This window comes from Salvelinus sp. IW2-2015, linkage group LG12, assembly GCF_002910315.2.
Source record: "Salvelinus sp. IW2-2015 linkage group LG12, ASM291031v2, whole genome shotgun sequence".
NCBI classification, from domain to species: domain Eukaryota; kingdom Metazoa; phylum Chordata; class Actinopteri; order Salmoniformes; family Salmonidae; genus Salvelinus; species Salvelinus sp. IW2-2015.
This window is the reverse complement of record NC_036852.1, coordinates 5,798,074-5,812,243: the sequence shown is the minus strand read 5'-3', so window position 1 is coordinate 5,812,243 and position 14,170 is coordinate 5,798,074. Positions and strand designations below refer to the sequence as shown.

The window sequence follows — 14,170 nt, the reverse complement described above, 5'->3', positions numbered from 1 at the left end:
CTTCTGACACGCCTCACTGCACATCACTAACCTCACTGCCCAGCCAGCCTAGCCCTCCCATTCCCTCCCGTTCTTCTTGTCCTGCATCAATGACTGCGTTCCAAATGGCACTATATGCTCTATATAGTGCACTACTTTTGATCAGAGCCCAGGTCAAAAGTAGTGCACTATATAGGGAATTGGGTGCCATTTGGGATGTAGATAATGTCTCCCTAGGACAGGGCCATCATGTCGCCAATCCTAACCCTAACCCTTTTCAAACGGCTCTGGCAGCATGTGATGAGACCAAGTAGACCAACCGGGGCTGGAATCTGGAATGTCTTTCTCCCCCCTCACTCATTATCTCTCTCTCTTCATCTCATTCATTCCCCCTAAACCTTCCTTCCTCTCCCTGCAATGTTCTTGTCTTCCCTCACTCATTCTCTCCCTTGTCTCCTCCTTCCTCCCCTCACTCATTCTCTCCCTCGTCTCCTCCTTCCTCCCTTCACTTATTCTTTCACCCTCCTCTCCTCCTTCCTCTTCTTTAATGTCGGTCTTCCCTCCCTCATTCTCCTCCTTCCTCTCCCCCTGCAGTGGCGCATGAACACTTGAAAGAGCGGGGTCTGTTTGGGTTGCCCCCTCCCCCTCCTGGAGCCAGCCCTGCTGAGTACTACCACCTGATGGCCAGCCATCGTAACCCCTACGGAGAACTGCTGATGCAGGGGGGTGGGGCGGCAGCTGCACACCTGCCAGAATACATCCCCCCCATGGATGGTGAGTTAGACTGGGACCACAGAGGCCTACTCCTCTTTACCGTATATCTGTTGTATCTCCACAACAGGTTGATACTGTCTGTGTGGGAAGGGCTGGAATGCATGGGAACAAAAGTGGAAACATTTTTACGAGTATTTTTMAGCTCAATTCCTGGTGATTTACAGTGGTGAGTTCTCAGYCTTCMCCAGTTCCCAGACTTCCACCCTTGGAAGTGTGTGGGTATGAATTGTAACATTCATTTTAGGGGAACGATTTTCTTTGTGTCCCCTGCCCCTTCCTCTGTTGGTATCAGTGTGTACTCTAAGACTGTAATATGGTGGCATTTTTATTGGAAGGTATTTAACTTTTAAAAGCAACACTGAGATTGCAACGACCTCACCTTAGGAGAATGATGAAACCTCAGAAACCTCAGATCAATGGAACTGTAGGCAGTAGAKCATAAAAAAAATAAAGAAAAGGCTTTTATACATTTTTCATTTCAAACAACTTCAAAGGGCGGGCCAGAAGCCCTCAGGTACTGTAACCACAGTATAGGTTCAGTAAGTATTTCCCCTCTCTCAAGTCTGTGCCAGGACATTCCATAAACAACAGACCTGATTGTACCGAGACAACATTTACTGGAGGAGGTTGCTCATTCAGAGGGGAGGAGGGGGACAGGGGGAGGACGGGTGAGGCAGAGGGCGCCTGGGTCAGAAATATGTTTAACGCAATGAATGCCTACTTTCATCCTCAACTACCTCTGTCACCTTAAAAGGGTAGTGGTGTCTAGGGAGAGACGGATTATTATACACAGGGATAGTGTTTCTGTGCAGTATCGTTACCCATTAGGCTATAGTGTAGTGTGAGGGAACACGACATCAAAACCACCCTATGCAGAAGCTTGGGTATCAAACAAGTTGACTGTGTTTATATAACAGATGGGTTCAGATTAGGACAGCRGCTGATATTCACTMGCCTTTRACTGTATTGCCGCGTGACATTTACAGGAATCCCGAAAGACGTTAAGGAGATACTGTCGGCCCTGATCCGTCAACAACACCGGTGTTCCTATGGTAGCTACTACCASTACTGCTTCCTCTGCCGATAAAACACACAACTCACCCCATAGATGTCGCCTCAAGCAGCTCACACTTCGCTCCAAACACTCAGAGAGGCCCCTGCCCCAGGTGAAGGGTAGGGTTTGATTTGACACACAGACAGTGAGTTTTTCTACCTGTCCTGTACAAGTTAAATGATTGCTCTGAGGCTAGTCGGTCTACCTGGGTGTACTGTGAGAGAGTAAACATCGTCCTCCAGTCTCTGAGTTGTACAGCATCCAGCAGGCCGGGGTTCTGAATGAGCTGTTGTGTTGCATTGTGTCTGGGCCAAGCTTCTGCTTGCTCAGGCCAACCAGGGGCACGCAGCCAAAGGCCTCAGCTTGCTGTGCGTATAAAAACTGTCATAACTTAATTCCCAAACAGTGAAATACACTGAGCAGGCCTCTCTGTAGCCCAGCTCCCAAGACAAATGCTGTGTACTGTATGATGCATTTGGCTTGCTAGTAGTGTAATATCTATGCTACACAGAGAAACAATGGACCTTAACTACCAGGAGAAAAAAGTTGAAGTAAGACCACAGACACTTTGGCTCACACAGCTTCTCCAGGAAGCCTGGCCAGAGCAGGCTGTGAGTGTGAGAGCCAGCCTTATTTAGTGACATGGCCACTCAGGACTCGAGGCCAGCCCAGCCTCTGGAGGTGGAGGGGTCCACTCCACACACACAACTTAGCAGTCGGTTGTCCACACACACAGCCTAGCAGTCGGTCGGTCGCTGCCTGGTGCCTGGCTTGCTGACATAAATCACAGGGGAAAAGGGAGGCGAGGCGCTGCGAGGGGAGGGGGGACGAGGAGAGGTGTGGTGAGCGCCAGGCCCGGCTTTCCATTACCTCATTTATCAGGGGAAGTGGCACATTAATAAACACATCTCCCCTGAGGTGAGCCGCTAACACAGATAAATAAGGCTGCCATTTCTGAATGGCTTGTCCCAGTCACTGAAACTATAGAGCCAGTAATGCCATGTAAATACTAAGGGCTAAATTCACCTCAGCTTTTTTTTTTAGGATGAACCTGAGTTATTAACTAGTTAACTACCGCTAAATTACAACACGTATTCTCCAACGCGAACCCCCTCCCCCGATCGTGTGCTCAATGTCTTTAACAGCTCATGTGAGAAKTGTATTTATATTACGTTTGACAGCAGAAATATCCCCTGAGAGACAGTGGTGGAGGGCCTTTCAGGGCTGGGGTCACTTTAATTTAAAAGTGATTTAAAAAATAAATAAGATGGAAATGGAAAACTTTAAAGAAATAAATATCTTCTACTCATCTGTTTATTGAGAAGTCATTGAAAATAGATGCATTTTTTTATTATTGTTGTTATTCAAGTTTACTTCCTGAACTGACTGCCTTCAATTCGAATTGACCCCAGCCCTGGTCATTATGTCCCAGGACATTTCAGAAAGTCCCCAAACACTAAAACTGAGCACGTTTGTTACTGTATTGGAGATCAAATGTAGAAATGACAGTTAGCCATTAGAGCTTCTGCTAAGAATAATGTCTCAGAATGTTATTCTCTGTGGTGGTACAGTAGCCTGAGTTTAATCAGCCGAGGCACTGTTTGTGTAGAGCTGCTGGTGCAGTGCCTGGTGTTGGCACCACATGTTATTGAGCCATTATGGACATCCGGTTGCAGTGCCTTTGGTTATTATCCCACAGGTCCTAATGACACTGTTGCTCTGGACTGGCTCCACTAACACCACTGCTAATGTCTAGCACCTGRTGAGCCCTGAACAACTGGCTGACTGGRTCTCCTGCTGKCATCACTGGCCCCCTAGAGCAACAGACTCCAGAAACACACCGGTTACATATCACAGGAAATTAGAGGATAACCAGCTTTATGAATTTCACCTGTGATTTGGTGTTTAAAAAAAAAATTTTTTTACAAAATGCCATTACCGATTCAGTTTAAGGCTTTTATTTAAAAAATATGTTTAAACAACTGGTTACAGTAACTGCTGTACCTGGCTGGTAGCAAATTAAACATAGTGGCACTATTTCATGAAGTAATTATTGGATAGTTATTACGCAATTATCATCCTACCTTGTCATTTTTCAAAGTARGACCAGGTAGCTTAGCGACGTATACAAATAAACTGTGACAAAATGCACATTATAAACCATGAACATAAGAGCGATCAAAAACACTTTGCATGCATTTCAGTTGAAATCAATTCTCRAAATTGGCCTCATTTACCAAAGTGAAGTACAGAATGTTTTTTCGATCGCAGTGAGATTTTTATCTGTTTAATTAAAGTACATTATTTAGGCTTGGATGTATTATCCTTTACACTGAATCTTAATGAGGTCACCAWGGCCTATGYGTGCATCCCAAATYGCACCCTATTCCCTACATAAGGCTCTGGTCAAAAGTGGTGCACTATGTAGAAAATAGGTTGCCATTTACGATGCATCGATTTTGAAAGACAACAGAGCTAAGATCTTTTCAAACGGAATAGAAGCCGTTTGTTTTGAGTATTTTGTTTTATTCAAATTTTAGACCYTGTACGTTGAAAATGTGTGTCACTAGGGCACATTAAAGTATGTTTGAGGATTGTTGTTTTAGGTTTTTTATTTTCATCTTTCATCTCCATCCCGTATCCATCCTCTGCTTTACTTCCTTCCCCTGTTATAATTCTAGCAKCGGATAAGAGATGAGTTTATTTTACTGCAACAATATCTTCTGCCAGGCTCGGTTTCCATCACCTCAGACAAATTGTTTACTGTATTAGCTAGGAATCAATCTTGAGCACTTATTGATAGTGCTGCTCTTTTCCCAGGGGGGTTGGGTGTCGGAGGGAGGCTGCGTTAGCATCCATCACCCAGTCCCAGSCTGGGCTAGAGGCTGGGCTGCGCTGGAGCGTTCCTCTAGGTCTGTCTCTCTCGCTGGAGCTCCAGAWATAGCACAGAGTTGGGCAGGGTAGGATGGGATGGGGAAATGACACAATGATAGTGAGAAAAAAAGATTGACTCAATATAATTATTTTTGCRTCTATGAAATAAACACAAATATTTGCAAACATTCGTAATATCTCACAGTGGTAAAGTGGGTGCCTTCCCTTAGGGAGAGAGAGAGAGACACTGGGCTTTTAAATTGGCTTGGAGTGAGCGATAGGGGGATAGGGGTAGGGYCAGAAAGCAGGCTACATACATGGCATAAAAGGTTAAACTGATAGCCATTATAGATCAAGCATGGTGTGGGATATATATATATATATGTGTGTGTGTGTACAGTACCAGTCAAAAGTTTGGACACACCTACTCATTCAATGMTTTTTCTTTATTTTTACTATGTTCTACATTGTAGAATAATACTGAAGACATCAAAACTATGAAATAACACATATGGAATCATGTAGTAACCAAAAAAGTGTTGAACAAATCAAAATATCTGTTATATTTTAAGGATTCTTCAAGCAGCCACCCTTTGCCTTGATGACAGTTTGACACTCTTGGCATTCTCTCAACCAGCTTCATGAGTTAGTCACCTGGAATGCATTTCAATTAACAGGTGTCGCTTGTTAATTTGTGCAATTTATTCCTTCTTAACTGCGTTTGAGCCAATCAGTTGTGTGTGTGAAAGATAGGGGTGGTATACAGAAGATAGCCCTACTTTGGTAAAAGTCCATATTTATGGCAAGAACAGCTCAAATAAGAAAGAGAAATGACAGGCCATCATTACTCGAAGACATGAAGGCCAGTCAATACAGAACATTTCAAGAACTTTGAAAATTCTTCAAGTGCAGTCGCAAAAACCATCAAGCGCTATGATGATACTGGCTCTTATGAGGACCGCCACAGGAAAGGAAGACCCAGAGTTACCTCTGCTGCAGAAGTTCACTGGAGTTACCAGCCTCGGAAATTGCAGCCCAAATAATGCTTCGCAGAGTTCAAGTAACAGACACATCTCAACATCAACTGTTCAGAGGAGACTGTGTGAATCAGCCTTCATGTCGAATTGCTGCAAAGAACCACTTCTAAGGACACCAATATAGAGAGAGACTTGCTTGAGCCAAGAAACACGAGCAATGGACATAGACCGGTGGAAATCTGTCCTTTGGTCTGATGATTTCCGCATGTGTAGTTCCCACCGTGAAGCATGGAGGAGGAGGTGTGATGGTGTGGGGGTCCTTTGCTGGTGATATGATTATTCGAATTCAAGGCACACTTAACCAGCATTCTACCACAGCATTCTGCAGCGATAACACATCCCATCTGGTTTGCGCTTAGTGGGACTATCATTTGTTTTTCAACAGGACAATGACCCAACACACCTCCAGGCTGTGTAAGGGCTATTTGACCAAGAAGGAGAGTGATGGGTACTGCATCAGATGACCTGGCATCCACATCAACCAAACTCAACCCAATAGAGATGGTTTGGATGAGTTGGACCGCAGAGTGAAGGAAAAGCAGACAACAAGTGCTCAGCATATGTGGGATCCTTCAAGACTGTTGGAAAAACATTCCAGGTGAAGCTTGTTGAGAGAATAGAAAGAGTGTACAAAGCTGTCATCAAGGCAAAGGGTGACTACTTTGAAGAATCTAAAATCTAAAATGTATTTTGATTTGTTTAACACTTTCTTGTAATACATGATTCATATGTGTTTTCATAGTTTTGATGTCCTTTGCTATAATTATACAATGTAGAAAATAGTAAAAATAAAGAAAAACCCTTGAATGAATAGGTGTGTCCAAACTTTTGACTGGTACTGTATATATACTGTATGTAATGCATGTGTTACAGGTCCCAGTTTTGGGACTGGTGGAGCAGATAATTGTTCCTGTAACATAGGATAAATTATGAAACAGGAGAACGTGGCTTCTCTTTCAAAGGTTCTCTCAATTTTCCTATTCAACATTTTCTCAAGTGCAAATTGTCTTTTTCTGTCTTTTCATTGCATTTACATTTTTTGTTTTGTTTTCTTTAAAGTGTATTTAATAATTTGTCTCATAAATCCCTGTCATATTATTTCATAAACATGTCAAAAATTCATAAATTCACACATAAAAATTATTACATTCCAATCCAAAAATACCTTACATTTATACCCCAAACACATTTACTCTTAACTGTAACGTTAATTCACTTGTTTAGGTTATAATTATGTAGTTGACTGTTGCCCACGATAGCCCCATAGGAGACTCTAAAGAATGAAAACCTTTAAAGACTGGTATAACTCATTAGAAGTTACTTTATACCCATGCTCAAAATACATTCACCCAAGTGAAATAAGGGCTAATAGAAAGACAATACTATTGCAACTGAGATTAATGCTAATTATTGAAAAATTACTGAACAAGCTAGCATAGCGCTAACCGAAGCTAGCAACCAACTGACCGGAGCTAGCAAACAGCTAACCGGAACTAGCCAAAAGCTAACCGGAGCTAGCTCTAAGCTAGCAGCTTTTCTAACATTTACAGTACAACAATTACAAAGTTATTAAACATCACAGTTGCAACATTAAATTATCTAAATCCTTAGGATATTGTCAGGAGTGTCTTTTTCAAAAATAAAAATGTTCAGGAGTTAACCATTCGTTTTCTTCTAGATCAAAGGAATTCACCGCCATCATTTCACTTTACACTCGACATGCTTTTTCTATCTAGTACAAAGTTATACAATTACTATGTTGTTCAAAATCATTACAATCACTTCAARGGGCAAGTTACAAAACTATATTGTGATATTCAGTGTATTTTTGCACTTCACTGACCTGTAACACAGMATAAATGATGAAACAGGAGAACGTGGCTTCTCTTTCAAAGGTTCTCTCAATTATGAGCAGTGGCGTAAAGTACTTAAGTAAAAATACTTTAAAGTACTACTTYAGTCATTTAAAACCAGATACTTTTAGACTTTGAATCAAGTAGTATTTTACTGGGTGACTTTCACTTTTACTTGAGTCATTTTCTATTAAGGTATCTTTAATTTTACTCAAGTATGACAATTTTGTACTTTWTCCACCTCTGATTATTAGAACGCACAGGTGCAMGATCGCATATAGTCCCAGTGCGAAGCGAACACGTCTCACTGCCCCCTACTGGCCAACAGTAGTATCAACGCATAGCAATGGSGAAACCTTGGTGGACTGACAATTCAGTAAAAGCATTCTTCCCCAATACAAAGAAACAATACATAAACACGAATGTGACCATACATTTTGTGTGCGTCACACATGTACGTATACAGTATATGCAAACTATGACAATAAGTCTCTGCATACTTGAATCAGATGCAACTATGCCCAGCTGAGAGGAGAAGTTCAGAGGTTGTCAGGCTAACGGTCTGTATGTGTCTGTGTGTTATTTTTTTCCACAGTGCCACGGTTCTCCAGTCCCAGACTGACCCACAGGCTGAACAGAAAGCGAGCCCTGTCCATCTCTCCTCTCTCGGACGCCAGCATCGACCTGCAGACCATGATCCGTACCTCACCCAACTCTCTGGTGGCTTACATCAACAACTCACGCTCCAGCTCTGCAGCCAGCAGCTCCTACGGACACCTCTCTGTTGGAGGCATCAGGTACCCTAGCCAGTAACTAGTCACTACAGACCCAGGTTTGATCTCAGGCTGTGTCCCGACCGGGAGACCCATAAGGCCTATCCCATAGGCCTATATATTTTGATAAAGATTGTATCACAACTAAAGTGGCCAAATAACTTCATAAAATGAAGCACATTAATCCGCTTTACAACGGGCGTGGAGCCTAACTGGCATAGTTTCAAGTTTGGGGAAGGTCATTTTCACCATAAAAATGCACCTTGATGATAAAAGCATTACATGCATAATCGCATTTGTGGCCACTTTTGAGAATGGTGTTTTCCTGCCTATGGAACATTCGCACTGATAGCCTACTGCCATGTGCACATTTCTGKGCTTATAATGTGAATAAATTGCCTTTTTTAAGCTAAACGTTCTCATCTGTTGTATAAGGCTCATTGCTTAAACTGTTTTTTTATGCTAGTGTCCAAGACTATGTTTGGAATATTTATTTCTCGCACAGAATAGAATATGTAAACTTTTGTACTATGGGGGATAGTAGGTTGACATAGGATAGTGCTTTTGATGTTTATTAGTTACTCAATACTCGTTAGGCTGACGAAAAGTAAATGTGGACAGTTCTTCCAATATCTTCAATATGCGGCTCGGAATTGGATAAGGACGCGCGTAGTTGAGTTCCCGATGTGTCTGTCTTCACTTGTAGCCTGTGAGAAAAACCTGATTACTTGACAGAGAGCCATGTGAGTGAGAGGTGCTTCAGCAAGGAGCCGGGAGAAGGGAATTATAATTATTATATTCAGCCCAACGGCACAACGGCCACTTGGGCCGCAAAAGGCATGGATTTGTTAGGGGGCATTACGGCCACACAAAGGGGATGCAGCTGGGAAATGTAAGGCATGATCAAGTTCTTGTCAAATTGTGAATGAGAGACTGATGAAGTGTGTACAACCTGCGTAAAAAACAAAGCAGAGCTCATGCCTTTCATGCAAGTTTTTTCAAATCATCATTGGAGTCGCAGTATGCAGCCTTAGAATGTATTAAAAATCCAAACATATAGCCCAACGTTTGTATCACAACTAATATAACTCTAAATTAAGCATAGGAGGACCTGTTTATTTGTTAACAACTCAACACAGAATAGCCACGTGTGCACTCCCTCAAATGGTTTGGAGAAAATATCCTTTCTATTTTATTCAGCTATGTTCAATTGTATTCTTCATACTACAAAATAATGTAAAAAATGCTATGGAATTCTAAGCAAATCTTGTCTGCTAAATGAACTAGTGTAGCCCACAGCCATATAACATAGCCAGATCAGGGCCTAACATCAGGACAACTCAGAGTATGCTATTCTGTTCTTCTGAAATAGACTACTTTTCCTTCATATCATGTTTCTTTAGACCTGTCTAAAATAAATAATGGATTTATTGTGATGGTGTAGGCTATATTAAATAGATTTATTAGACATTTTAAAATGTAGATGTTCCAATGGTCTGCATCAGTGGCTTGTAGACTATGTGTGGAAGCCAGGAGATGCTAAATGTGTTTATGTTAATTAATGTTCAATTACCGTGAGACCGACAGTTATTTGCTTGACAATCACCGGCTGAGGGCCTCCCGGGTGGAGCAGTGGTCTAGGGCACTGCATCGCAGTGCTAGCTGCGCCACCAGAGTCTCTGTGTTCGCGCCCAGGCTCTGTCGCAGCCGGCCGCGACCGGGAGGTCCGTGGGGCGACGCACAATTGGGCTAGCGTCGTCCGGGTTAGGGAGGGTTTGGCCGGTAGGGATATCCTTGTCTCATCGCGCTCCAGCGACTCCTGTGGCGGGCCGGGCGCAGTGCGCGCTAACCAAGGGGGCCAGGTGCACGGTGTTTCCTCCGACACATTGGTGCGGCTGGCTTCCGGGTTGGAGGCGCGCTGTGTTAAGAAGCAGTGCGGCTTGGTTGGGTTGTGCTTCGGAGGACGCGTGGCTTTCGACCTTCGTCTCTCCCGAGCCCGTACGGGAGTTGTAAGCGATGAGACAAGATAGTAATTACTAGCGATTGGATACCACGAAAATTGGGGAGAAAAGGGGATACATTTTTTAAATAAATTACAAATTTWAAAAAAGACAATCACCGGCTGACAGAACTTCATGGCCGCCACAGTCTTATACATGACTAACATTGGGTTCAGGTGAAAAGTTGTGACGTGTGAGTTACATTTTAGTCATTTAGCAGACACTTACAGGAGCAATTAGGGTTATGTGCCTTACTCAAGGGCACATCGATATATTTTTCACCTAGTTGGCTCAGGGATTCAAACCAGCAACCTTTCAGTTACTGGCCCAAGACACTAAACCTCTAGGCTAGCTGGGTTGAAAGTGGAATTTTGTGTCACAGGTGGAGATAAGAGACATATCTCTCATGTGCATTATTGTCTTGTGTTCCAGTCCGTCCTTTACCTTCCCCCACCACATCAACCCCATGGCCTACCAGCAGCTCCTGTCCCAGCAGAGAGGCCTGAGTGTGTTCGGGCACACCCCTCCTCTCATCCAGCCCCCACCCACCTTCTCCAGTCGCCAGTCTGCCCTGGGTCTCTCCTCTCTGCCCCCCTCCTCACACAACCACAACAATGGCTCACAGTCAAAGGTGAGACTGCTCTTCTTCTTTGGTAATGGTGGTATGCAAACCAGCTTTGATGTGTGGAGACTTTTTCCTTCAGTTTGTCAATCTTCTTCCTGAACTGTACCTAAATTGTCTGGTACGAGGTAGATCTTCTCATTATCCATAACCGCCAAATGTGAGCCTTGCCCTGTGGCCTTCTGGAAATCCTGGTATTGTGTGGGATGCTCAAATCAAACCAGCATGACGTCTATAGCCGTACAATTTTCTTCTGTTTGTTTGTGTTCTCAGTGAACTTGTTTTAAGATGATTTAAAACATAAATACCGCTGTCCCTTTCCCTCATCCATTGTATACGTCCACTGTGGTTTGTGGTTGTCTCTGTGGTTCTTATCATACCATTCACTGAAATGCCCCTTCGTAAGGTAAACTCCATACCCATGAATAAGGGGATTGGGGACGTTAAACCTCATTGTCCAAACACACACGATCCCAACCCCACGTTTCTGTTACAGACCACAGTAAACACAGAGGGATACTGAGGAGAAACAAAGTCTTCCTCTGATTAGGAACACTTTGCTGTGGTTTAGTGCAATCCCAGAATCACAGTCTAGCATGACTATTAAAGTCAACTGCCAGATACGGCCTGTGTTAGCTTATTGTGAAGCATTAACTGGGTAGGTGGTGGGGTGTGCCTACTCTCGTCTCCAAAGTTTCTCCAGGAGTCACCTGAGGTTTACACTGAAGCCCCAGGCAGTGGGCTCACTCTGTAGATGGATGGGATGTTTTCGTACTGTACTCCACCCTCTCATCACAAAACACTCAAAATTGTTTAGTCTCTGTGGTGGCTCAACTCTGATATATGAATGTCTATTTGACTCGAGCCCTGTATTAACCCCTATCTTTTCTTCTCTTTTCTTTTCTTCTCTCCACTCCTCTCCTCTCTTCTCCTCTCTCCCTTCCTCTCCTCTCTCCCCTCCTCTCATCTCYTCTCCTCTCCTATTCTCTCCGCTCCTCCARTCCAGAACACAAGTGGGGACTCGGCAGTGAGCAGTACAGTCAATCCCATGATCACCAAGAGGTCAAAGGTGAAGACAGAGGTGGAGTGTCCGAGGCCACTGTCCCCATGTTCTCCGGTAAGAATGGGATTAGGCTCTACTACTTTATAAATCAGTTGTCATGATGAACTTTGTTGCCCTGTACAAGAAGTGAGACGTACGGGCTGATAGGATCTAAAGAGAATGATATGTTGTGGGCAATTAAAAAATGATCAATCCTTTGCAACTGATGAAGAAAAAAAACAGTTTCCTTTGCTTCCTTTCCTCTGCCCAAATACTCCTCTGTCCTGAATTGACACAGACCCCTGGGAACCAGCCAGTCCCCTGACCCCGATTCTTTCTCTGCTACGGCTGAAAGAAGAAAAACTCTGCGTGATAAGAGCTTTGCATCCATTCGTTTGTTCCTCCCTCTCTTCTTTTCTCCCTGGCCGCTGTAAACTGTGCCACAGCACTTCATTTCAATGAAATATTGGCCAGACGTTATTGTCATCTGAGGTTCTTTTTTCTCTCTCTCCCTCGCTCTCTCTTTCACTCTCTCTCTCTCTCTCTTTTGGACAAATTTGCGGAGCCCTCCTCTTTGACTCAGAGGCAGGTTTGATGCATGGGGATGGTGGTGTACATAGTCGTCTTGGGGCCAGTAGAATTGATGAAGATAGTGGCGAGGTGCAGAGATAAACATGCTGCAGTCAGCACATTGGAGCAGGGAAGGGTGGGAGGCTGGCGCTGTGGAGAGGGAAAGAAGAGACCCGGGGATGGGCTGCACGTCACACAAACATGCACACACACGCACACGGCCTGCAGGCCTGGGATCTGTCTTAGCTGTGTCAATGAATCCCTGCCTGGTCAGAAAAAAATGAACACATCTGTCTGTTCCTCCAGTCAAGTCAATCTGGGCTCTCTCGGATAATGCCAGGGTGTCCCCTCCCCACATCAGTAACAGTTAATAGTGTTAATGGCTTGTGTTGGGTTAAAATGTAAAATACACATTTCCTAGACCGTAAGAAAGAATGGACTATAAAGTCTTCTTCTTCTCTTTTCTCYTGTTCTAACTCTAACAGGATCATCTAGGTGGGATGCTGGACCTGAAGGAGGACTTGGATAAAGATGAATGCAAGCATGAGCCAGAGATGGTGTATGAGACCAACTGCCACTGGGAAGGATGCTCCAAGGAGTACGACACGCAGGAACAACTGGTCCATGTAAGGAGGGGACGGGGACACGGGARAGGGGACAGGCATCAGACAAGCATTTCCGTTTTCTTTAACTAGRTCAGAAAATGTTCCTGCCTGTTTTAAAACAACCAACCTGGAGCCGGTTTCCTAAAAGCACCTTAAGGCTAAGTGTGTTACCTGTGGTTCTAACGAAGAAACCGGGCCCTGGGCCAAGAGCAGAGGAAGGTCGCTATCTGATGAGTGTGTGGTGAGAGAGAYGAGGTCTGCCTGTCAGTGCAGCTGGAATAAGTCCAGAATAAATCCCATTGACCTCTTGGTCTATATGTGCTCCCTAACCTCTGARCTCTGAAGCCCAACATAAAGCCGTCCAGCCAGGAACACTAAACCCTTAACCCCTCCCTGATTTCCCTGTTTCCACAGTAACCTCTAATAGACTTAAGAGTCCATATTTTAGTGCTGTCTAAGACTGAGGCTTGTCAATAGACTTCAACTGGGGTCCTGTTTTATTATGCTCTCCTCCAGATAGATACTGAGAGTCAGATGATTCATTGGTTGTTCACATAAAGTAAGCTTAGTTAAGTTTTTAGCTTCCATGAGACTGGGATTGTTTTACTCCATTGGACTTTTTGGCATGTAGAGTCTTGGTCGAGCAGGGGCATTCCAGGCCGTCACTGAAGCAAGAGAGAGACGGGACAGACAGAGAGAGAGAGAGAGATAAATGAGAGAGGAAGAGAAGAGAGAGAGAGGAGAGAGGGGGGGCAACTGTGACACAGAGGAGCTCAGACTAAGGCCTCCATTATCTGTCCTCATTGTTTCACTCAGTCACCGACAGTTACACTCCAGCTGAACGTTAAACCTCTCGGAGATCCTTCCTAATGATAGGCACACACACACAAACACCTTCCTAATGATAGGCCAGGGTGGTTTAGGTTAGGCAGTTACGGACAAAGAGCTGCTTGTCTGAGAGAGCAGTCAACGCACGCTCAACCGTGT

General features: G+C 44.0%; 1 protein-coding gene across 1 annotated transcript in view; it reads left to right on the top strand.

The window, feature by feature from the left end:
• The window catches only part of LOC111970933 (zinc finger protein GLI4-like), a 75,071-nt gene that overhangs the window by 47,607 nt on the left and 13,294 nt on the right, over nt 1-14,170 (top strand). Inside the window, exons 4-8 of the mRNA XM_023997701.2 lie at nt 574-753; nt 8,167-8,368; nt 10,777-10,975; nt 11,973-12,083; nt 13,064-13,204. Of these exons, the coding sequence (XP_023853469.1) occupies nt 574-753; nt 8,167-8,368; nt 10,777-10,975; nt 11,973-12,083; nt 13,064-13,204 (833 nt within the window). The remainder of the gene's footprint in view (nt 1-573; nt 754-8,166; nt 8,369-10,776; nt 10,976-11,972; nt 12,084-13,063; nt 13,205-14,170) is intronic.